This window comes from Kuraishia capsulata, genomic scaffold (genome assembly GCF_000576695.1).
Source record: "Kuraishia capsulata CBS 1993 genomic scaffold, Kuraishia_capsulata_scaffold_1, whole genome shotgun sequence".
NCBI classification, from domain to species: Eukaryota; Fungi; Ascomycota; class Pichiomycetes; order Pichiales; family Pichiaceae; genus Kuraishia; species Kuraishia capsulata.
In genome coordinates this window covers 1,076,743-1,099,419 of record NW_019172950.1, presented here as the reverse complement: position 1 = coordinate 1,099,419, position 22,677 = coordinate 1,076,743, and the positions used below count along the sequence as shown (strand labels likewise).

General features: G+C 47.0%; 9 protein-coding genes across 9 annotated transcripts; 2 read left to right on the top strand and 7 right to left on the bottom strand.

Annotated features, from left to right (window-relative positions):
• Window positions 1-434: 434 nt before the first annotated feature.
• KUCA_T00000595001 (uncharacterized protein) lies at window positions 435-3,581 on the bottom strand (the record flags this gene model as incomplete). Its single annotated transcript, XM_022605149.1, has 1 exon — window positions 435-3,581. The coding sequence occupies one exon, from the start codon at window positions 3,579-3,581 to the stop codon at window positions 435-437; it is 3,147 nt and encodes a 1,048-aa protein (XP_022456646.1).
• A 781-nt stretch (window positions 3,582-4,362) lies between these two features.
• KUCA_T00000594001 (uncharacterized protein) lies at window positions 4,363-6,106 on the bottom strand (the record flags this gene model as incomplete). Its single annotated transcript, XM_022605148.1, has 2 exons — window positions 4,363-6,006; window positions 6,098-6,106. The coding sequence occupies 2 exons, from the start codon at window positions 6,104-6,106 to the stop codon at window positions 4,363-4,365; spliced, it is 1,653 nt and encodes a 550-aa protein (XP_022456645.1).
• A 385-nt stretch (window positions 6,107-6,491) lies between these two features.
• KUCA_T00000593001 (uncharacterized protein) lies at window positions 6,492-11,135 on the top strand (the record flags this gene model as incomplete). Its single annotated transcript, XM_022605147.1, has 1 exon — window positions 6,492-11,135. One exon carries the CDS (start codon window positions 6,492-6,494, stop codon window positions 11,133-11,135), a length of 4,644 nt encoding a protein of 1,547 aa, XP_022456644.1.
• A 31-nt stretch (window positions 11,136-11,166) lies between these two features.
• KUCA_T00000592001 (uncharacterized protein) lies at window positions 11,167-11,983 on the bottom strand (the record flags this gene model as incomplete). Its single annotated transcript, XM_022605146.1, has 2 exons — window positions 11,167-11,903; window positions 11,977-11,983. 2 exons carry the CDS (start codon window positions 11,981-11,983, stop codon window positions 11,167-11,169), a joined length of 744 nt encoding a protein of 247 aa, XP_022456643.1.
• A 76-nt stretch (window positions 11,984-12,059) lies between these two features.
• On the bottom strand, window positions 12,060-14,579 carry KUCA_T00000591001 (uncharacterized protein; the record flags this gene model as incomplete). The annotated part of the gene is made up of 1 exon (XM_022605145.1): window positions 12,060-14,579. The coding sequence occupies one exon, from the start codon at window positions 14,577-14,579 to the stop codon at window positions 12,060-12,062; it is 2,520 nt and encodes an 839-aa protein (XP_022456642.1).
• Window positions 14,580-14,853: 274 nt separating this feature from the next.
• KUCA_T00000590001 (uncharacterized protein) lies at window positions 14,854-15,825 on the top strand (the record flags this gene model as incomplete). Its single annotated transcript, XM_022605144.1, has 2 exons — window positions 14,854-14,863; window positions 14,918-15,825. The coding sequence occupies 2 exons, from the start codon at window positions 14,854-14,856 to the stop codon at window positions 15,823-15,825; spliced, it is 918 nt and encodes a 305-aa protein (XP_022456641.1).
• A 160-nt stretch (window positions 15,826-15,985) lies between these two features.
• On the bottom strand, window positions 15,986-17,170 carry KUCA_T00000589001 (uncharacterized protein; the record flags this gene model as incomplete). The annotated part of the gene is made up of 1 exon (XM_022605143.1): window positions 15,986-17,170. The coding sequence occupies one exon, from the start codon at window positions 17,168-17,170 to the stop codon at window positions 15,986-15,988; it is 1,185 nt and encodes a 394-aa protein (XP_022456640.1).
• Window positions 17,171-17,461: 291 nt separating this feature from the next.
• KUCA_T00000588001 (uncharacterized protein) lies at window positions 17,462-18,781 on the bottom strand (the record flags this gene model as incomplete). The annotated part of the gene is made up of 1 exon (XM_022605142.1): window positions 17,462-18,781. One exon carries the CDS (start codon window positions 18,779-18,781, stop codon window positions 17,462-17,464), a length of 1,320 nt encoding a protein of 439 aa, XP_022456639.1.
• A 924-nt stretch (window positions 18,782-19,705) lies between these two features.
• KUCA_T00000587001 (uncharacterized protein) lies at window positions 19,706-22,540 on the bottom strand (the record flags this gene model as incomplete). The annotated part of the gene is made up of 1 exon (XM_022605140.1): window positions 19,706-22,540. One exon carries the CDS (start codon window positions 22,538-22,540, stop codon window positions 19,706-19,708), a length of 2,835 nt encoding a protein of 944 aa, XP_022456638.1.
• Between the last annotated feature and the right edge of the window lie 137 nt (window positions 22,541-22,677).

The window sequence follows — 22,677 nt, the reverse complement described above, 5'->3', positions numbered from 1 at the left end:
TGTCTGGTAGCGTTCAAAGGAGCGTTCAATGAAGCATTGTTCTGCGGCGTTTGGGCAGACTCGTTTTTCGATAGTCCATTGGCAAACGAAGAATTCAGTATCAATACGACAAAAAGCCACGCAAAATAGAAAACTGAAAAAATCATCTTCATCAAAAAACAGAGAAAAGTTAGCAAGTAGTTGTCTTAACAACAAACAGGCCTGAACACCACAACATAGAATTTGTCGTGTGCTCTACCACTAACAGCTTCACCTTCTAAACAATACGGACATCTCTCTTTCTCCTTTACTCATCCACAAATGTTCAATAATAAACGTCTACAGGTTAGTTTGACAAATTGGTTACTGATAAATTTAGACAGAACAAAAACAATTGATATTATCGAATGAAGATGAAATTAGGATATCGCCGCCATGTATAATTCTAATAGGACTCAAAATTCCTCGTCGGATGAGACGTAAGCGTCACCCAGTTCCTTCTTCTTCTTCATTCTCTCCTTCTTCTTCTTTCTGAGCTCAGCAGAAGACAACTTAGCCTTCTTCTTGACAGAAGCAATCTTGTTACCCATGGCATCGAACTTGTCGCCTTCGTCATCCTTCTTCTCGAGACGAGGACCAGCACCTTGACCTTGGACCCAGTTGTGACCAGATGGAGTCATGGTACCGTTGGTAACGGCCCAAACTTCCTCGGTCAACTCCTTGGTGAACTCGGCAGAGTGAGTGATAATGACGACACCACCCTCGAAAGCCTTGATGGCCTTGGACAGGGCTCCCAAAGAGTCACGGTCCAAGTAGTTAGTTGGCTCATCAAGAACGATCAAGTGAGGTCTTTGCCAAGTACAAGCAGCCAAGACCAACTTGACCTTTTGACCACCGGAGAGACCTCTGATACGCGAGTGCGACACCAACTCGGCGTCAAGACCCATCATACCACAGTGCGACTCGATCTCCTTTCTGGTAAGAGCACGGAACTGACCAGAGGCAAGAGCCTCCTTCATGTCAACCTCGGCAACGAGCTTGGAGTGAGTTTCCATAAGCTCTCCTCTTGGCAACCAGGCGTTGTCAACGGACATCATTGGGACCCAACGCTCGTTCTTCATGCCGATGTTCTCACCCAGGTTGAAAGAACACTCGTACTCGTAAGAGTTCTTAAACTTTCTTCTGGAGTGGATACCAGCGATACGACGTGGAGTACCATCGATCTTGAAGATCTTGTTCATAGCATTCTCGTCGTTCTCGTTGATCTGTCTAGAGGCACGGTCCATGGTCTCACGGTCCTCACCGGTCTGGAAACGCCACTGGATGTACTCAGATGGAGTCTTGTCGAGATGCGAGTCGATGTGGGCAAAAGCATGCTGTTTAATGTAGGCAATACGACAGTTCTCGTGGACGTAAACGTCACCGCTGGTTGGCAAAAGCTCACCGGTCAAAACGTTGACCAGGGTGGACTTACCGGCACCGTTAGGACCAATAACAGCAATACGCGAGGAAAGCGAACACTGGAAGTTGATGTTGGTCAACTGTGGCTTGGTGGTACCTGGGTACTGGAAGGTCATGTTCTGGACCTTGACGATAGCCTTCTGCTTGGTCTTGACACCCTCAAGGTAACCTGGCTCTGGGAATCTGAACTCAACCTCGGAGGCTCCGAGTTCGTAGTAAGACTTGGCGGATGGAACTCTTCTGACGAACTCAGAAAGGTTACCCTTGTACTTTCTTAGCTTGAAACCTTCGTAGTGGATAATGTACTGCACAACCTTGTCCAAGAAACCGGAGTCGTGGGAGACAACAATGGAGGTGATACCACAGGTCTGCAAGTAGTTGACCAACCAGGCAACGTTAACGGTATCCAAATGGTTGGTTGGCTCATCCAACAACAAGATGTCGGCCTTCTTAAGCACGGCACGTGCAAGAGCCAACTTCATCTTCCAACCACCAGAAAGCGATTGAATTGGCATGGCGATCATCTCGTCAGAGAAACCGAACTCAGTCAGGTTCTTGGAGATCTCCTCCTTGGAGGCAACCTCACCGGTACCGTAGACGAAGTCCAAGACAGAGGTGTCAGCCTCAGTTCCGTCAATGTCGTGCTCGACGTAGACAGTCTTACACTCGTCCTGGGTTGGGAAACCCTCGACCTGGCCGTTGGCAATGGCTCTCATAAGGGTGGACTTACCGGAACCGTTAGGACCACACAAACCGTATCTTCTGTTTCTCTTAAGACGGAATTGGGTCTTGTTCAGCAAGATCTTAGCACCGTAGGCGAGCGAGAACTCACAGTTACAGAGGTCTTCACCTTCGTCATCTTCGTCCTCGAAAGAAGGAGGCTTTGGAATGTTGTTGACGGCCTGGGTTCTGAAGCTCTCAACAATAGCCTTGGCCTGGGCCTCGTGCAAGAAGATGGTAAGGAAAGGAGTGAGGTTGGCGTACCAGTCCTCGATCTCGGTCTTTCTCTCGTCGATGAGGTCACCGGCAATGGCAGCAACGTAGATCTTGACGAGATCGAAACGAGCACCGACCTTCTCTTCCTTGGTCAAGTCGTTGAGAATGTCGAGGTTGACCTGGACATCACCGGCGGTGGACACCTCTGGTGGAATGTCGTCGTCACCAACGGCACCGACTCTCTTCAAGGTGGTCAGGGCTCTGAGGGTGACCTCACGGGCTTCTGGGTCAGCGATGGTGGCAAAGTTAGCCTTCAAAGCTGGCAACATCTTCTCCATGAAAGGAGCAACAACCTGAGGATCGTCCACGAGCTTACACATGTTGTCGACAATGACGGCAGCCTTACGCTTGATGGAGGTATCACGGACGGCGAGACCTCTGGACAGCAAAGGCACCATGATGGAGAGAGCGGCGGTGGTCACCTCAGAAACAAAGGTGGTGGCACCCAGGATGTGCACGGTCTCGGAAACGTCAGTTGGGTTGGCGATCGAGGTAATGAGCTTTGGAATGAAAGGCTCGATATCCTTGTTGTCGATAGTGGCAGTACACTTGGTCATGGTGGCAGTGGCAGCCTTCTTGACTTCAACCTTGGTATCCCACATAGCCTCAGACAAGACCGGGATCAACTCAGGCATACGCAGAGCAAGCTGGTCCTTGGCGTTGTCAACGAGAGCGGTGATGGCGTCAAGAACGGCAATCTTCTCCTGCCATTTGCTGGTGGTAGACAAAGCGTTGGTGAGCTTTGGCAAGAGCACCTTGATGGAGGTTGGGGTAACGGCCTTAGAGATGGCGAGGAGGGTCTTGGCGGCAACGTCTCTGACGTCGTTCTGCTTGTCACCACTCTTGGTCGAGATCTCCTCAACAAGGTCGATGATGTATGGCTCGACAGAAGGCGAGAGGTTGGCAGCAGAGGCGATGTGGGAGACGGCCTCAAGGGCATTGATCGAAGCCTTCTTGTCCTTGATGGAAGCGGCGAGCTTCTGGAAGAACTCGTATGGAACATCGTGCTCGATGATCGAACCGTTCAAGAAGGACGACACGTTGGCGGCAGCAGCATCGCGATCCTCGGCGGTGGCGACGGTCAACTTGCTGAAAAGCTCAGCAAGCACCTCAGTGGATTGCTTCGATTCACTGGCAGCAGACATTGTTGATCTTTTCACTGAAGGGTGGAAAAGAGAGACCAGCTTAGTGATGAGAAAAGGGGGACGTTTCACAGGTATATATGCGAAGGGAGGCCTGAAAATTTTTTTTTATCGGGTTGGGTCGGGTGCGGCTCAATTTCGGGATGTGGTTTACGCTGAACACACGTGTACGGGTGATGAGAGTTACTCCGGCCCTGTTGTGAATGGTTTGTGTGGATTTTATGGCAGAATGTTGTTTATATATAAAGCCTATATGTTCAAAAGTAATTTCAAAAATTCCAAAATGTTTGGAGTACTTGTGGTCGTCTGGTTTAGTTGCTAGGGCTTTGCAAATAGTCGTGCAAACGCCAGTAGGACTCCATATGGTGGTCTACAAAACGGGAGTCAACACAGCAAAAGGTTGTGTAGTGTAGAGGTTATCACTGTTGGTTCTGATCCAATAAACCTCGGTTCGAATCCGGGCACGACCTTCTTTTTTTATTTTTCTTTTTCTTGCTAGTTACTTTAAGGGCTGAGAGTGTAAAGTTATTAGTCCACAAACCATTGGCTGTACCTGCTCATTCCCCTTTTTTTTTTAAAAAAAAAGGCTTTATTACCGTGGCTATGAGTATCGGGCTGAGCTAGAATCTTCGGGCGTGAGTATAGTAGTCCTCGACACCAGTACAGTAGTCACCCATACCCTTCCCATCTACGCCATAAATATTTTCCCTCACCATTTTCGTTTATAGATTTATTAAGCAAATAACATAGAATATCATGGCCTAACTCCTTTTCCGATTTCCATCTAAAACACAAGCGGCGGTGCTTTATTCTTCCGCCTCTCTAGAATCGTAGCTGTCTTTAGGTTCAAATCAAACGGCTTGGATGCTAAGCGAACCGGCGACATAACCCCCTCTTGTTGAGTCACACGGCCACTGTCTGTCTCCACTTCCAGTGGTCTTGGTTGACGCAAAGCCCCTTCGAAATGTTCGACTTCTCTCTCTTCGTCGAAACTGTCTTCTTCCGAAAGCATATCGAGCTTCCCACCACGTTTGTAGGCAGCTGAATTTCCCGGAAGAGCAGCTTCTTCACCCATACGATGCACTGCTGCAGATATGTCAAAAGCATCACGAAGGGCAAGCGCTGCAGGGGAATAAAGCGCCGGACTGACACGATTGCTAGTGTAGGCTGGTGGCTGGAATTCGGATCCGTCAGAACCCAAATGAGAAGAAAACCGCTGGATAGTCTCGACTGGATGCGGAACGCTCATAGTGGCCGCAACAGGCTGGTGATTTACCACGGTAGTTGCTGGGGCTGCCATCGGCACCACTGGAGCAGCTGGAGCAGCTGAAGCAGCATATTTCGCGTCGAACTCTAAGATCCACGGGTCATTCAAAAAATCGTCAATAGTGTATCGTTTGCGTGGATCCAGTGTCAAAAGGTTCCTGACACATTTCTTTGCACCGATAGAGATCTCGTCCCACCATGGTGACAAAAACGTGTACTGGGCACGGGCAACTTTCTCGGTTAAAGTCTCTATACGTTCATCGTAAAATGGCGGAAATCCACAGAGAAGTGTGTACAAAACACAGCCAATAGCCCACATATCCACTTCCTTCGAATACCGTTCATCTCTCACAATCTCAGGTGCGGTATAGCCAACAGTCCCGCACGGTGTTTTGGTGTTGCTCTCCCAGATCTGCTTCGAAAGCCCGAAGTCAGCCAGCTTCACGACACCAATTCCACCACCACCAACACCATATTGCATCTGACCTTCGTCTAGTTTCGTGTTTGGATCATCACTAGCCCGTAACTTTGCGCCGTGTTTGGAAGGTACCAGGTCGATTGGCTCGAAAAGCATGTTCTCTGGCTTAATGTCTCTATGAACAACACCAACCTCCTCATGCAAATACCTTATAGCACGTGCCACTTGGATAATGATGTGCCTAGAGAGATCCTCACTTAAATACGTAAACTTCACGATCTCCGCGAAGATCTCACCTCCAGACACCAGCTCCTGGACTATGTAGTAGTGCTCGTCGCACTCTATAAAGTTCAGAAACTTCACAATGTTGGGATGATCCATCTGCCGCAATATAGTCACCTCCTTCAAAACCGCGGCCTGCTGTTTTTCGTCCAATTGGAACTTCTTGATTACCTTCACAGCAACCAATTCACCAGTCTGCAAATCCCGGGCCTTGTGAACCACCGAAAAAGCGCCTTCTCCGAGTTTCTCCATCAAAGCATATCGATCTAAATTCGCATACTGCTGTTTCCTTTTGCGTTCCTCGTTTTCCTCCCGCACAATATCCGTCGCCATCTTCGAATACTGATCCTTCTTGTCATGTCGTTGCCCCTCTTCCGGCGTGGCTAAGCTGGCTTCCGGGGTTGCACCTGGATCCTGGTACAAATTGGCCTGCTTGCCATGCCTTATGAACTGCTTGAAATTCTGACAAATTGTTAGTACTGGGTCCGAATTAAAAATCCATAGCAAGCACGGAAGGGGCTTTTGACAGCCCGTTGCCAAAATTGCTACTTACACCAAACATCGCCACCTCCGAATTCGATACTGCTCTTCAAGCTGAACTAACGACAATATCCGGCTACTGACTCAGAATGTCAGAAATAATACTGAAATCGAAACTTAAACAGCCGTTCGCAAAGAAAAGATTATAAACAAGGGCAAGCCCACACAACGGGGCCTGTGAACGGAGCCCATGGGGAGGGGATTTTTGGCAGGGAAACGACGACTGCGGAGGTTATTGTCCTTCACGTGACCACTAAATTTTTCAGTTTAGTTAGCGCACGCTCAGATAAGGATTAAAGCTAGGTATTTAGTTAGACGGAGGATCAGGAGAGGCACCGCGGCCACTACACTCTGAAGGCTTCAATTTTTGTGGTTTTTTAGCTATTCTGTGAGTCACTAGCACCAAAATGGCACAGACACGTCTGGTGGATGTTTCGTTGGCGGAGTGTGACTTGTTGGCTATTACATCCTTGTTCTCCGCTTCTCCCACCAAGTCCAAGAAGAGATCACGCTCAGAGGCTGCTGTCTCGTCAGTTCCAGTGAAGGGAACCAGAGTATCATTAGCAGACACACGTCTTCGTGGTAATGTGCGACTTTGCGACCCTAAGATAGTTTCTTTTCTGTCAGAGAACTTGGAGGCGTTCAAGACTGGCGAAGAGGTGTATGGCCTTACACTCCCTGTTGTCCTGGCAGTAGATTCTGAATTTCTGACTGTTAAAAGCACCAGGAGCTCCTCCCAATTCTTCAAAGTGGAAACATCAAGTCTGGAACCTGATGAGGCCTCCAGAATTCAAGCACAGGTAAGGTTTCTAAAGAGACTGAAGTCGTCCAAGAAGTCTCCTACGTTGGAGCATTCCCTGACCTGTTTTTGCGAGATCTCGGTTGAGTCTGAAAATCTTTCGGTTGCGGTGGAGATTGCGTGGAAGATAAACATGATTGAAAGCGTCTTTGAGAAAATCCACAGCATAGACGTTAAAGCCATAGAGGCAGTGCTCGAATTGGAGACCGAGAAATGGCCTACAGAGTACCAGCGTGGAATGGCAATTGATGACATCAAGAGATTGAGATTGGAAACCGCATCGTCAGAATCATTCTACGAGCTTATCACACAAAATACTCGCGCCTCTGCGACTGAAAATCCCGAAGACAATACCCCAGACCAACTGAAAGGAGAGCTGATCAAGTTTCAGCGCGACTCGGTCGAATGGTTATTAAAACACGAAGGTGTAAAATATGACCCGATATCACGAAAAGTGCTTCGTATCCCCTTTTTTGACCCCCGTTCAGATGTTTATGGCACCGTTGACAGATGTCTTGATAGGCTGTCGTTTGGATTTTCCAGGGTGCAATTCCACGGGAACCCCGAACCGTTTTACTATAACCGATATTCTGGAAATATCATATCCGAGCAAGGAGCTCATGCGGTTTTGCAACTGTTTGAATGTCCACCAGCCCAGGCTTTACTGGCTGAAGAGATGGGACTGGGCAAGACCGTCGAGATCATCTCCCTCATTCTGCTGAACCCGCGCCCTTTTTCGAATGAAGAGACTACATTTGACAATTTTGCAGGCAGACAAGTGTACAAGTCCAAGACTACGCTCATAATTTGCCCGGACTCCATCATCAGTCAATGGAGCCAGGAGATCGCCAATTACGCACCGCACCTCTCAAGCACCACCTACAAGGGCATCTACAGCTTTGAGAAAAGTTCCAAGGGAGAGACGAAGACTCCAAGCGAGATGGCTGAGGAATTGAAGGGTTTTGACGTGGTTCTGGTATCATATCAGGTCGTTGCCAGAGAGCTTCATCGGGCTCTGTTCAACCCGAGCTCCAGACCAAGAAGAAAGTGTGCTAGAAACCTCTCAAGTTTGTTGAAAGACCACGAGGTTGCAACCCCAGAACCTACATTGGCAAAAGTGAAAAGTGAAGCCCTGGACTCAGATGACGAGGAGGAGGAATCGTACCACCGCATTGACTATTCGTCTCCACTGATGCTCCTCCAATTCTGGAGAATTGTCCTTGATGAAGTTCAGATGGTGTCCAATAAGATCTCCAATGCTGCCAAAATTTGCAGAATTATCCCAAGGTACCACTCATGGGGAGTTTCTGGGACTCCCATCCGAAACAACCTCTCAGATCTCCAGTCTACATTGTCGTTCCTGAGGTTCACTCCTTTCGATGATACTACCACAGTTGCTGCCGAAGCAGCCTGGGGAAAGCTGGTCAATGCGCATCCTCCAATTGACTTTATAAGGCTATGGAGACAGATAGCCCTGAGACACACCAAAAGCATGGTTGCTGACCAGATCAAGCTTCCAGAGCAAAGCAGAGTGTTACTGACTGTTCCGTTCACTGCTGTTGAACGTGATAATTACGACCATCTCTTTGACTCCTTTCTTTCAGATGTGTCGTTGAATGCCAATGGAGAACCCATCGTGGAAGACTGGGAGCCCACCACGACGGTTTTGACGTTCATGCGTCAATGGCTCGTGCGGCTCAGACAGACATGTTGCCATGCCCAAATCAGGCAGGGCAATGTTCGCAGAAGAATTAACGAAAATCTGGGATTGGGAACTATAGATACTGTTCTGGACGATATCCGGAAGGAGTCTGCTAACGAGGTATTGAACAGAGAGAGGTTCATTGCACACACCGTGTTGGTGCAAGGTCAGGTTAGAGAGTACCAAAGAAGACCCGAAGACGCTATAAAGATCTGGAAAGGAATCCTTCCTTTTATAGAGGAGAAGGTGGATGTCTTTCGCGAAGAACTTGCCAATGCTATGGAAGTTTCAAGAGTCAATGACGTGACCGAAGAATCTCAAGGTTCCCCAGTTCAGAATTGTCGTCAGAGACTGAGATCATGGTTGGAGCTTCTTCATAGGGCCTACTTCTTTATTGGATCAGGCCATTACCAATTGTACAACCCACTTCCCCCGATCTCGGAGGTGGTTAATTTGGAAGAGGAAGCGGTCCAGGCTTTGCCTAACAAAGACGACATTGAAGACGAAGATCTTACACCTGAAGAATTAGCCCAAAGACTCATAGAGAGGGAATACTACGAGAAGGCTGAACTTCTCAGAAGAGAAATGCTCGAAGATAACATCAAGAAGGTGAAGACTGCGGTTGAAAGTTTGAAGACCAAACTCGAAGAGGCAGTCCGTAAGAACGACAAGAATGTGACTGTTGCCCAAATAGAAGAGGGCAAAGAACTGCCTGTTGTTCCTATTTTGGAGATCCAGGACGTTTCGCAATATTCAGTGGGATTGGAGTCTCGACTAGTGTTTGAAAAGTACGTGCTATTGATCAAAAGCCTGAATAAGCAAGCCAGTTATATCAACTCATGGATTGGGAAGATAGCCGAGGTTTTACAACGTCCTTTGAATGATGATGAAGTTGATAAGACTGGTAAGGAATATCAGACTTCTCTGGATGACCAGGAGATCACATTCAGCTTCTTGGAAATTTTGCAGTTGGTCTTGGAAGATAGAGAACTCTGTGTACTCACTATTGATGACAGTGTTGCTGGAAAGAGGAAGCCCACCAGCAATATGGTGATCCAGACGTTCCACACACAGGAAGAATCTGCTCTGAGAAAAGAACTGAACGATATCAGGAACTCGATACTTCCAGATGCTGCTTACGATGCCAAACTCTCTTTGAGATCACTGGTTGCCAGAGTCAAAGAGCAATTGGACGAGCTTTCTTTGAACCAGGACAAAAGATCCGAAGTTGAGGCCAAGCTACTGGGAACCGTGTATTCGAGAATGAAAAAAGACTTTGACGTCCAGAAAAAGGCTTGCACAATTGCTCGCAAGATATTTTCCGAATCGTTGAACGAGACCTATAACTCCAGGATCGAGTATTACAGAAGTCTTCAGGCATTCTCGGATAGTGTCAAAGCCTACAAGCCGGCTGAAACATTGGCCAATCCCAGCGAGGCCTCGGTCAATTCCCACTTTGAAAGTTTGGCAAAGACTGTTTTTGATGCACAGAACAGAGTCAGGTCCACAAAAGCACGTTTGCATTATCTGGAAAGTCTGAAAAAGGGCTTACAGGCAAACACCTTCTCGGAGGAAGATAGGTTCTGCACCATCTGTCAATGCTCCATTGTGATCGGGTCTTTGACCGCTTGTGGCCACCAATATTGCAAAGAGTGTCTCGAGGAATGGATGAGAAACAAAAAGATCTGTCCCATCTGCAAGAGTCCACTGAGAAGCTCCAACATCTATAATTTCACCTTCCCCAAGGCCAAGCTCAAGGGTAACATGGTGGTAACCTCGGAAGAACATACCGAGAACAGTGTTTCGATTCAGAAACAGGATTTGTTCTCGATTTACAAGCCTCTGGAAGCCAATGTTCTCGAGCAGATCCAAGAGATGGAGCTTGCCAAATCGTATGGTTCCAAGGTGGACCTTCTGGTGAAGCAAGTGATGTGGTTGAAAAAGAACGAGCCCAACGTCCAGATAATTATCTTTTCGCAATGGGCAGATCTTCTTTATGTCATTGGGATTGCTTTGAAACAGAACCAAGTGGAATTTTTGGGCTCTTCGGAAACACTTTCTAGTGGTAATGGAAACTACAGCCATGCAGGCACTGTGACGAACATCGCCAAGTTCAAGAACGACAGCTCCATCACGTGCTTTTTGCTTAACGCTAAAGCTCAGGCTGCTGGGCTGACTCTCGTGAACGCGTCGCACGTATTTTTGTGCGAGCCTCTGGTGAACAGTCCGTTGGAACTGCAGGCCATTAGTCGTATCCACAGGATTGGCCAGAAGAACCGAACTACGGTGTGGATGTTCGTGATCGAGAATTCCGTCGAGGAATCAATCGTTTATCTTTCTACGAAAAAGAGACTTGATCTTATCAAGAAGAATCTGGGAATGTCCGAGGATGAAGACGAGTCCGAGGAGGCCAAGAACAACACCGTTGACTCCATTGAGCTCACCAAGACTCTCAACGGCCTTATTGAGAAGAGAACCGACGGCGGTGAAGTTGTTTCAAACCAGGAACTCTGGGCCTCCTTCTTCTCAGCAAAGACCTCCTACATCTGAGATTTCGCGGAAGCTGTTCATTATATAGCCCTTAAACAGCAAGATAACCATTATCATCGAATCCCGAGTACACCTTGCCAGCATCGCACAGATCGCGTATGTGGGCCTCCACCTCGTTCTCGTTGAGTTTCAGCGATCTCGCGATCAACGAGGCCGGAACACCCTCAGCCATAGATGGAGTCATCGTGGCGATGTACTTCATGATCCTGTCCTTAGGAAGTCCCTCCTCAGAAGCTGGCTCCGACACAAACAGGTCGCCATTGCTGTTCATTTTCACTTGCTTGTTTGGGTTCTTGGATCTGAGGTAGGCGGCGATAGCATACAGGTTGTGGTAAACCACTTCGTTGTGGTCCTCCACCTTGCGGATACGTGGGTTCTGCACACTTTTCTTTCCGTTGAATAACTTCAAAGACCCAGAAACGTGCACGTAGATATTGGTAGGAAATGGCTCCTTGGCTCCAGCTCCTTCGTCGTACCATTCTCTGACCTCAATAGACCCGGTTCCGTCCTCAATCGTGTACGAGATAGCATTCGAAACGTCAACAGCGTTACGGACAACGCCTATGAACGAAACTGCAGCAATCTCCATGTTATGGAAAAAAAACCCGGCATCTTGAAGAGGCTGGCTCACAGCATGAATCTGCTTAATCGTCACAGGCGTGATGCTATTCTTGGGTTGCAAACGTGGTTCGGTGCTTTGAGGCTCTTCAAAGCCTGTAGATGGGTTTCCATAGGTGTTGAACCCTCCTTGTCCGTATGATTGGTAAGCTGTAAAAAATCAAAAAGGTTAGTTCCTTAACTCGAGTCATATACAAATAGCAATTTTTTAACTCTCACTTACTCGCCATTTTGATGTTTATTGTACACTTAACGCGATCAAAATATATATACAGGTATCTAAGACGCGACGCGAAAGTGGCAATCTCAGAGGTCGTGTCTCAACACATCTTGCAACCGGTCACCGGGGATCCGGTACATTCCGGCAAACTCCATATCGTAGACTCCTCTACCTTTGGTGAGGCTTCGGAGCTTTGGGAGATAACCAATCATTTCTTTCAACGGCGAGTTGAATCTCACGGCCTTTTTGCCAGCCGCCTGGCCGGACTTGATGTACATCATCGTGGGGTCTTGAGGCACGTATGTTCTTTCTGCCTCCTGTTTAGCCCATCTCAGCTCGTCCCCTGCGGCTTCATCACCAGTTTCTTCTATGCCTGAAATATTGGCCTTCCTCGTACCCATTAGATCCTGGATGACAACCCCTAGATCCTCATCGTTCACATAGACGGAGACCTTCATTTGAGGCTCCATTAGGGTGGTGTCCTTCGGGTCCAAACTGGCCAACGCCTCAAGCACAGCCTGTCTGGCCAAGGTTAGCAGAGGAGATACATTATCCGCAGCCAGCGGAACCTCCCATTCCTTTATCCGAACAATTGTCGAATGGACAGGCAATCTCGCGATCGGACCACCGACTTGAAGCGAAGCAGTCACACCCGAAACAAGGGCCCTGATCATGGTCTCGTAAGCAATTGCAAACGGCCATCCTTTTTCACCACCTTCTAGGCCTTTGAGGCTTTCACGAATTTTTTCAGATTCACTCGATTCTTCCAGCAGAATGGCATTATTGTCCATATTCAGTGCGATGAAGCTTGGCTCTTCGGCGAATGACGTTTCTTTAATATCTCCCTCAAAGGAATCCAGACTCAACGTGATCTTGAACTCACCACCCTTCTCACAGGGCACGGTCTTAGTGAAGTAATTGGTTGGCCTCAGAATCGTCTCTTTGAATGTAACTTTGACATCACCAACGTCGACATTCACCTTCATATCCTTCAATAGTCTGTCCTTTGTGATTTCCAGATGCAATTCTCCCATTCCCGACAAAATGGTCTGGCCGGACTCATCATCTTCACTTAAATGGAGACTGGGATCTTCTCTCAACACTGTCTCAAGAGCAGTTTCCATATTTCTCCGGTCACCGTGAGTAACCGGTTCCAAAGAAACAGAAAAAACAGGAGGAGGAATATTTATGGGATGTAATTTCACCATCGTCTCCCGGGGCTGAAGTCCATTAACGTCTTTCTTCGTAGCATGACTGACGAGAGTATCACCAGTTCTAATGCTGTTTACCCCTGTAATAACACCAATACTACCGGACTCGAGCTTGGAAACTTCCCGAGGAGTATCAGCATGCATCAGCAACAATTTCTTTATCTTAATTCTTTCACCGGTGGTGGTATTCAGTAGTGTGGAGTTGGGCTGTAACTGGCCAGAGTACACTCTCACGAAGACCATGATTCCTCTCATTGGATCGGTCAATACCTTGAAAGCCAATGCCGTGGTCAAGTTCTTGTTGTTGTTGATATTCAAACCACTAACTGGATCTATTGTAACAGCCAAATGGTTGTCATTCACCTCATCTTTCTTGGGCTGTTTCTTCTTGGACCTGGCGATACTCTTAAAGTCAGTAGTGACTTCCGGAAGCTTCATCTCTAACGGAGATGGAAGATAATCAACCACAGCATCCAACAGAGGCTGAACTCCAATATTTTTGAAACTCGAGCCGCAAAGAACGGGCACCGCGTACGACTCTAGAGTGGCTCTTTTAAGTGCAGCCTTGAGAACGGAAGGAGGAACCTTCATGTAATCTTCCGTCTCCAAAAAAGCAGAAACCACCTCCTCGTCAAATTCACCCAGCGTTTCAACAGCAGCTTCAAGACACCTCTCGCACTCTTCGTAGAGCTCTGGAGTGGTGGAGTGGTCCGAGATATCGGTAACCTTGAGGTCCGTTCCATCACCTTCCTCCCATTGAAGTAGCTTCTTCTCGAAGACATCAATTACCCCATCGAACTTGCTACCTTGACTGGCAGAATCGTGCTTGAAATGAGGAACATTCACAAGGACAACGCGAGTTCCCAATCTGGCCACTATTTCCTTGACCGTTCTGCCGAACCCAGCACCGTCACGATCCATCTTATTCAGGAAGGCCAGCTTGGGAATGCCCAAATCGCTGGCTTGCTTCCACACCTTCTCAGTCTGGGCCTCAACTCCAGCCACACTGTCCAGAATGGTGACTACTCCATCGAGCACTCTCAACGATCTAATCACCTCGAACGTGAAGTCTGCATGGCCCGGTGTGTCTATGAGGTTGATGGATCTTCCGTTCCATGGAAGAGTCACCGAGGCACTCTGAATCGTGATTCCTCTCTCGCGCTCGGCAGAAAGATAGTCCGTCACTGTATCTCCATCATCAACGTTTCCAATGCTTCTTGTCAGACCGCCGTAGTAGAGCATTCTCTCGGTGGTGGTGGTCTTTCCCGCATCAATATGGGCGATGATTCCTATGTTCCTGATCTTGGCCAGCGGTGATATTTTTATTTCCTGATTGAGACCCCGGAAGGAGGAAAATCTCCTGAGTTGCTGGATATTAAACAGTGGAGTTTTCATCTTGAAAACCGGCATTTAACCAGTTTTTAACCAGTACCTAACTCGTATTCAACCGGCCTTAACGAGTGGAGTGAAAAATAGATAGGCCTGGCCGATGAGCCCAGTCGATGAGCTCCAGAATTTGCTGAGGGCCATCTGAGATTACTCACACTTTCTTATTGAGGAAAGTTTAGTCAGAGAATACAGATAAGATTCCAAATATAACCTTTGTTAAGGCTTTAAAATTGGAAACAGAGTTGAAATTAATACCAAAAATCAGTTATTTGATACCAGAATGGCGGGGAGTAAGTGTCTTTGGCTTGGATGCTTTCAGCATGAATACTAACCAACAAGCTCAGACTTTGACATAAAAGAAACATACCTCCGGTTTCTGAAGGAAGACCCGGAGATAACCATGCCGATTGCAGCTATCGAATCACTGGTGACTCTTTTAAAGGTCAAACAACCAGCCACATCAGCAGAGCTCATGCAGCTAATCTCGGGAGCCACCACGGAACTGAAGAACTCCATCCCAAACGCAATCTCGCTGTCTGCTGGCTGTGATCTGTTCACAAGATTCGTGCTGAGAAACACACATTTATACTCGGATTGGGAGGCGTGCAGGATACATTTGACGGAAAACGGTCAGCTCTTTGTGAAGAGAGCCAAGGAGAGCCGTCAGAAAATAGCCACGATCGGATTGCCTTTCATCAGGGACGATGATATAGTGCTTGTACATTCATATTCGCGTGTGGTTTTAAATCTACTAACCCATGCTGCCTCGAAATTCATAAGGTTCAGAGTTTACTGCACCGAGGCCCGTCCTGTTCCAGACAGTGAACGCAGAAGCATGGTGGACGAGCTAAGGGCCAACGGCATACCGGTTGCCATGATCCATGACTCTCAGGTTGGCTACGTCATAGACAAGGTGGACAAGGTGTTTGTGGGTGCTGAGGGTGTCTCGGAGAGTGGAGGCATCATCAACCACATTGGGTCGTACCAGGTTGGTGTGTTGGCCAAGAACTCCAACAAACCGTTCTACGTGGTTGCTGAAAGTCACAAGTTTGTGAGATTGTTTCCATTGGGACCTGATGATCTCCCCGCAAACAAAAATCCTATCGAATTTACCACGCAGGATGAAGATATCAATGTTGAGCACCACGTCGACTTTACTCCTCACGAGTATATCACTGCCTTGATCACGGATCTAGGTGTCCTCACGCCCAGTGCTGTTTCCGAGGAATTGATCAAGATGTGGTATGATTGAACTAGCTGTGCAGTGATGAAAGGTGGTCCAGAGGGATTGATAGAGTTGATAAAAGACGTGGCACAACCGCTTCGTTGTGGTTGTTCTATTGTAAAAATGCTCGAACACTCTCTTCTTTCTTTGTAGAATCTATTATACAATTTTGATAACACTCATACAATCAGAACTTCACCTTGGTACCAGTGGAAGCAACGATGGCTGCACTCGCTCTTTGCGCATTAGCCAAGGCAACAGACGACTTTGGTCTCTTGTTGGAACCTCTGTCGTTGTCAAACCTCCTTTTCTTCCTGTCATCCTTTTGCACTGGTCTCTCAGATCTCTCCGGTCTCTCTGGTCTTTCAGCTCTCTCCACTGGTTCTGGAGTGTGACCCACCTCTTGTATCGGATGCTGTTGTCCTTCTGGGGCTTTCCTCTTCGGAGCACGCTTGGACCTGTCTTCACCGAACTCCAGTCTCAGAGGACGGTTTATTAACTTCTTGCACAGTTTGTCCTTGAGGGCATTGGTTGGACCAGTCTCATCCTTGAAATCAATGAACGAGAACCCCTTACACTTCCCACTATCCTCAAAGGTAGCCATACGCACCTTGACGATCTGACCACAGTGACCAAAATGCTCCTTCAGTAACTCCGTGGTAGTGTCAAAAGACAAGTTTCCAACAAAAAGAATGCGGGATGGTGGGTTCTTGGACAGTTTGGATAGTGGATCCTGAACTGGTCTGCCCTCGAATGATTTCGCATCCTTGATCAACAGATTACGCCCGTTTAGCTGCGACTCACTAAATGATATGGCTGTTTTTAAATGGTTCACAGTCTTGAAATCAACGTATGCATATCCCTTAATCTTGTCCTTGTTTCTGGGCAAGTTCAGCCTCGTTATGTCGGATTCTTCAATCTTGGCCAAATCCTCTGGCTTCATTTCGGTTGTGTATTCGGGCAAAGTAGCAGATTTTGCCACCAAATATCTTGTAAGATCCTCCCTTGTGGTATCAAAGGCCATGTTACCAATCCACACACTGAACTCTGCTCTCTTCTCTTCTTTCTCAGCTCCAGTGGACTCAACGTTGCTAACCACTGGGGCTGGCGTGTCTATGTTCTTTTGCTTCTCGAGCTCCTCCAAGGTTATCTTACCCTTTTTTAACAATCTCTGTTCCTTTTTCGAAAGAGGAGTGGCCAGGTTCACATCGATCTCAATCTCTTCGATCTCCTTCTTATCTCTCTTCTCTTTTACATCTTTCTTTTCCTTCTTCTCTTTCTTCTCTTTCTTTTCCTTCTTTTCCTTTTTCTCCTTCTTTTCCTTCTTGGGCTTTATATCCTCGACCTCTCTTTTTTCTAGTTCTTCGCTCATTGCTGCTGTGTGGAGGAACTTCAAGACGATAAGTCAAGAAGCCTACTGAAAAATCTACAAATAATTTTTTTCTCAAAAAAATTCCCAAAGGGTAGTGTATAAAACAAATAGTGCGGCTCAAATCGCAACAGCAATCTATGAAACCTAACCATTTGAAACACTACAGCCTACAGCGACGTGATACCCTATAGAAGTGTAAATAGGAAAAGCTTGGAATATAAACCGCTCGGGGCGAATCTGGAGAACTGAAGGTTACTTCTTTGAGAGTAATGAGACTGGCGAGGATCTGGTTTAGAACTCGGTAAAGTACTTCGCATATGGATCATCTCCAACAGAGCCATAGTCCAATTGTTCTTCTGGATAATGATCAAAGAGCGAAGAATCCCCAACACCAGCTGTAATTGGTGGCTCGTAAGGTGTCTCGATATCTTTCGACAAGAGTTTCTCCCAAACCACCTCCGAAAACCATGGATGGCCTCTGATGTCGGCAGGTCCATTCTGAAGGTTACCCAATCTCCTTGTCAAATCTGCTGTAATCAGCTTGGAAAGCAGATCAACCGCATCCGGATGCATAATGGAGGGATAATGAATCTTTCCAGCCAGAATCTTCTCGTAGGTCTTCATTGGAGTCTGGTCATAGAACGGAGTGTACCCAGCCAACATTTCAAAAATCAAGATACCTAGAGACCACCAGTCAACAGACTTGTTGTATGGCTTGGTAGTGATCACCTCAGGTGCAATATAATCAGGCGTACCACACAAAGTCCAGGTCACAGTTTCCACCTCCTTGGCGAAACCGAAGTCGGTGATCTTGATGTGACCGTTCCTGTCAAGCAAAATGTTCTCGGGTTTCAGATCACGGTAGATGATGTTATGCGAGTGGAGATATTCCAATGCCAGTGTTACCTCAGCAGCATAAAATTTTGCGACGGGGTTTGGGAACCGTTGGGATTTTCTCAAAAGCGAAAAGAGCTCTCCACCTTCGATGTAGTCCATCACCATGAAAAGGTTCTTTGCGTCCTGGAAAGTTCCCCACATTCTGATCAGAAATGGGTGTTCCACCACCTTGAGCATTCTCCGTTCGTCATTGGTGTGTTCGACCTGTTTCATCCTTATCACCTGGGCTTTCTTCAGGACCTTTATGGCGTAATAACGACCGTTATGAACGGACCTCACCAGATGGACTCTTCCAAAGGATCCCGTTCCCAAAGTTCTCATTATGTGGAAATCCTTCAGCGAGTACTTTCCCTTGGAAACAGTCGATCTCTGCGGCAAGAGCGATTGCTGAACGGCATCAGGAGTCACTGAATTGCTCAGAATGGCCTGGTAAGATGGAAGGTGTTGTTGAGGTTGCGAATGTGGCACCTGGGCCTGTTCTACAGCAGGCTCAAAATCCATTTCGAAATTGGGGTCTTGACTCGACGATGGAGCGATCTCTTGGAGCTGTGGCTTGATCTCGGGAGCTGAAGACACTAGTGTTGGCAGAACTGGTGGCTGAAAGGCTTGCTGGGAAACTGCTGGTTCTGGATGCAAACCTCTTGTAGTGGATGATGAATCAGTGGTGTGGGAATGTCCAGAGAGATGGAGCTTCTGTAGCAACTTCGAACGCATCAAATTTCCATCAACGGGAGCTAGATGCCATGAAATTGTACGCCAATTCCTAGTATACAGCTAGCAGAACAACGCAATTGACTCACACGCGCCTAGAGGTTGCTGATAGATGTCTTGGTCTAATCTGCTCAACGTTTGGCAAACTTTAGTCTCTTTTTCTGCGGAGAGACAGAAATGTTTACTTGATCTGTATCCGTGTGACCCTAAGCAGATGACGGCTTTCGGCAAACCAGATAAAACAGAAAAGCGGGTAACCAGATAAACAAACAAGCAATCAACTTAATCAATGGATATGATTGGCCTCAGAACCGAGCTTTGAGGTATCTGTATTGTCAAACAAGCTCAGGAGAGATAAGCTGAACCGGTTGGAATTGGCCTCTAGCCCGCAAAGTCGCTCCTTGCCCGGGCCTGCTGTTTTCGGGTGTGCACTTCCATAGTTAAGCACGGAACAGGGGGGGCAGACTGCGGGAGGGCTGCCTCTGGGAATCGGAGAAGGCCACTACCAAAGAACATGAAATTTTCGCTTACGACACGTCAGGGAATCAATCTTATGAGATCTTTGGATTGTTTCGGTTTACACCCATTAAGTTGCATAATTGAATTTTGATTGATGGTCTTTTTTGGTGATTTCGTGTAGTTATAAACAGCCAAATTTCATAGGGGCCTGCCAAAAACTTGGTTGAGGCACTAGGAAAGGATTATTGAAGAATTCGGCTTGATCACCAAGATTGAACACCATTTAATTTATAGTCAACGAAACAATTCTGGATGTATAAAATAAGTTTCGCTATTATGCCCCAATTATCAATGCAAACCTGGGATCAATCCATAACGCTATGCAACTGAGTGACTCCCCGTAGCTGCACCTCTGCGCTTGTCTGCATGGCATGCGTCAAATGGTACATCTTCTATGCATTCCTCTTTTCAATGTCTCTTCTTCTGTGGTCTCCCCGTCTTTTGCTTACGCTTGTCCTTTGACTCTCTCTGCTTCCTGATCTGCTCCGACGACTTGATTTCCTGTTGAAGGCCTGGTCTATTATAGCCCTTGACCCTAACACCACTATCCAACGCCTTCTCCACCTTCTTCTTCTGCTTGAAGTAATCGTCTCTGGCCTTGTCAGGCAACTTTGGAGCTTTCATCTGCTTGTGGTTAAACCTGCCACCAGGGGCCTTGTGCTCGCTATTCCTAGGGCCTCTGACACCGCCAGTCTCTGGAAGTCCAGCACGAAGATTTTTCACATTGTTGGCAGACTTCCAAGCATCGAATTTACCTGATCTGTAAGTAGCAGGCAGTCTCTGTCCACTCTCTCCAATGATGAACTTTTTGTCTGTGGATTGTGAATTGACGTAGTTACCCTTCTTTCTGTCCCATTGCATCACCTGGGTTTGTTTGTGGACCTGTATCTTATCATCGTTGTCTAGTTCGAAAGTGGCTCTGTTGGCATCGTGCACAAATGAAGTGGTATCCAGTTGAAGCTGTTTATCCTGAATGGCAGAAGATGGTGCATAATGAGGCAAAAAGAACTGCTCGTCTCTGTAAGACTTCCTCTTACCGGACTTCTTGGATGGAGCCAAATCGTCTGCATCCTGAAACGCTTCCTTCAGCACGTCTTCAGCAACTGTGTAACCAACCTCCTCATCATCACCTTTCAACACTTCATCTTCTAGAGTGTGCGAGAGACCAGCCATCCTCTCTCTTTCCAACAACTCTTTTCTCTCCTGGGCTCTGCGCTTGATAGGAGCAATTTGACGACGCATCTTGCTCATCAGATCCATCATGGAGTCGTCTTTCTTGGAGAATTCGAAAACTGTCTCTTTGTTGTTTCTGTTCTGCAATTTTGCCAAAAACTCGTCTTTAGCCAACTCTTGGTTTTTGCCAAACAGAAGATGCTGCTCATCCCAGCCATATTGGATTAACTCCTTAGCTCTCCTCATAGATTCGGCCGAAGCTGCCGATCTCGTACGGAAATAAAGTTTTTCACCTTTCACAGAAACGTCTCTCAGAGTCTTGAGTTCATAGTTGGATTTTATGATTCCTTCAAAAATGTCACTGTAAGACTCTAGTTCGTTTCTTGGGGCTCCGCCTAGAACAAGTCTGTTGATGTACGAAACCTTTGGTTCTTCGAACACAGACCCGTCGTTAGCCTCTTCGTGCTTCTGGTGGGCTATTTCAATTTTTTTGGTGTGGATCGATGTCAAGTACACCTTCTTTCCAAGAAACATTTCCAGATCAAGTAAATATGGAATCTCGGAGTCCCCCACAATCGAATAGGCCCAACCTTTGTTACCTGCTCTGGCAGTTCTTCCAACTCTGTGGATGAAAATCTTGGAGCTTGCGGGAAGAGAGTAGTTCACAACGTTGGCAAGAACGGGAATGTCGATACCTCTGGCAGCGACATCTGTCACTACCAAGACATGAGACAAGCCAAGTCTGAAGTTCAACATCTGTCTCTTTCTGGCATACTGATCAAGAGAACCATAGATGTACGAAGTGGCATAACCCAATTCTTTTAGCAAAAGAGTCACATACTCAACATGATGTCTTGTAGGAACAAAAACGATCGTTGAATATGGTGAGGGAAGCTCATTGGCCTTTGGAAGTCTTTCCCTCTTCTTGAACTTGCGTTTTCTCTTCTTTCCATCTTCTCCTTCTGGGGCGTTATCTTCGTCGTCTGAGTCAATCTCGTTATTTGCACCTTCCAGCTTTTTCAGCTCTTCAACTGTAGCAAATGGTAACTTTATCACTTCTTGCAGGATGAACAGCAAATTAGCCTCCCTTTCGTTTCTCTTGGTGGAGATAAAAGCCATCTCCAATTGGTCAGAAATCTTGGCCTCAGAGTCAAGTCTTACTAAAACCGGATTAGAAAGACCAGCTTTGGCAAAATCAACCAAAGATGCAGGAAGTGTGGCCGAGAACAACAACGATTGTCTCTTTGGAGGCAAAGACGCTAACAGTTCGTTCAATTGCTCTGCGAAACCCATTTCAAACAACCTGTCGGCTTCGTCGTAAACGATGTATTCCACAGTGGACAAGTCTAAATTCATCTCAACTTTCAGATGCAAAAATCTACCAGGTGTGGCAATGATCACGTCTGGGTTGGACATCATTGATCCGAACTGATCCTCCAGTGAATCACCACCCACCAGCAGCAGTGATCTGAGATCGCTTCCTCTGCTGAACTCCTTGAACTGTTTGTGAGTCTGAGCTGCCAGTTCTCTCGATGGGGAAAGAATGACTGCTCTTACACCAATTTTGGCAACATGCGTTTTCAGTTTCTCCACTATGGGCAGTATAAAAGCAGCTGTTTTACCTGATCCAGTACGGGCCATACCAACCACATCACGGCTGTCCAAAATAAGAGGAATGGTCTTACGCTGGATCGGAGTGGGCTGGCGGTATCCTTTCTTGGAGATGTTGTTCAGCACAAATTTGGACATTCCAAAGGAAGCAAACGAACCTGCCTTGGCCTTTTTGGTATCAGCAGACTTGAAGTAGTCCTCCAGATCACCAGCCGGGCCAGGCTCATTATCGGCAGATAATGAGGGGAAATCTGCTATCGATGGCAGCTTATTTGTTTTCTTCTGTTTTTTCGCCTTTGGCTTTGTAACTTCTTCCTCTTCGTCTGAAGAGATTATTTCGTCCTGCACTTCTTGTCCGCTCTCCTCATCACTGGAGCTGTTGTCCGAGTCGCTGTCGCTGGCATTGAGCGCAATATTGGAGGCAATATCGTAAGCCTCTTCGTCTTCTGAACTGGACATTTTGGATATTGGAACAACAGAAGGAAATAGGAAAGCGTACAACGTAGCTATGTAGTATTATGTCTGAAGTATTTTTGATAGCAAAAAAAATTCAAAACTGTGGAGACACTACCAAAAGTGTTATTACCAATATATTG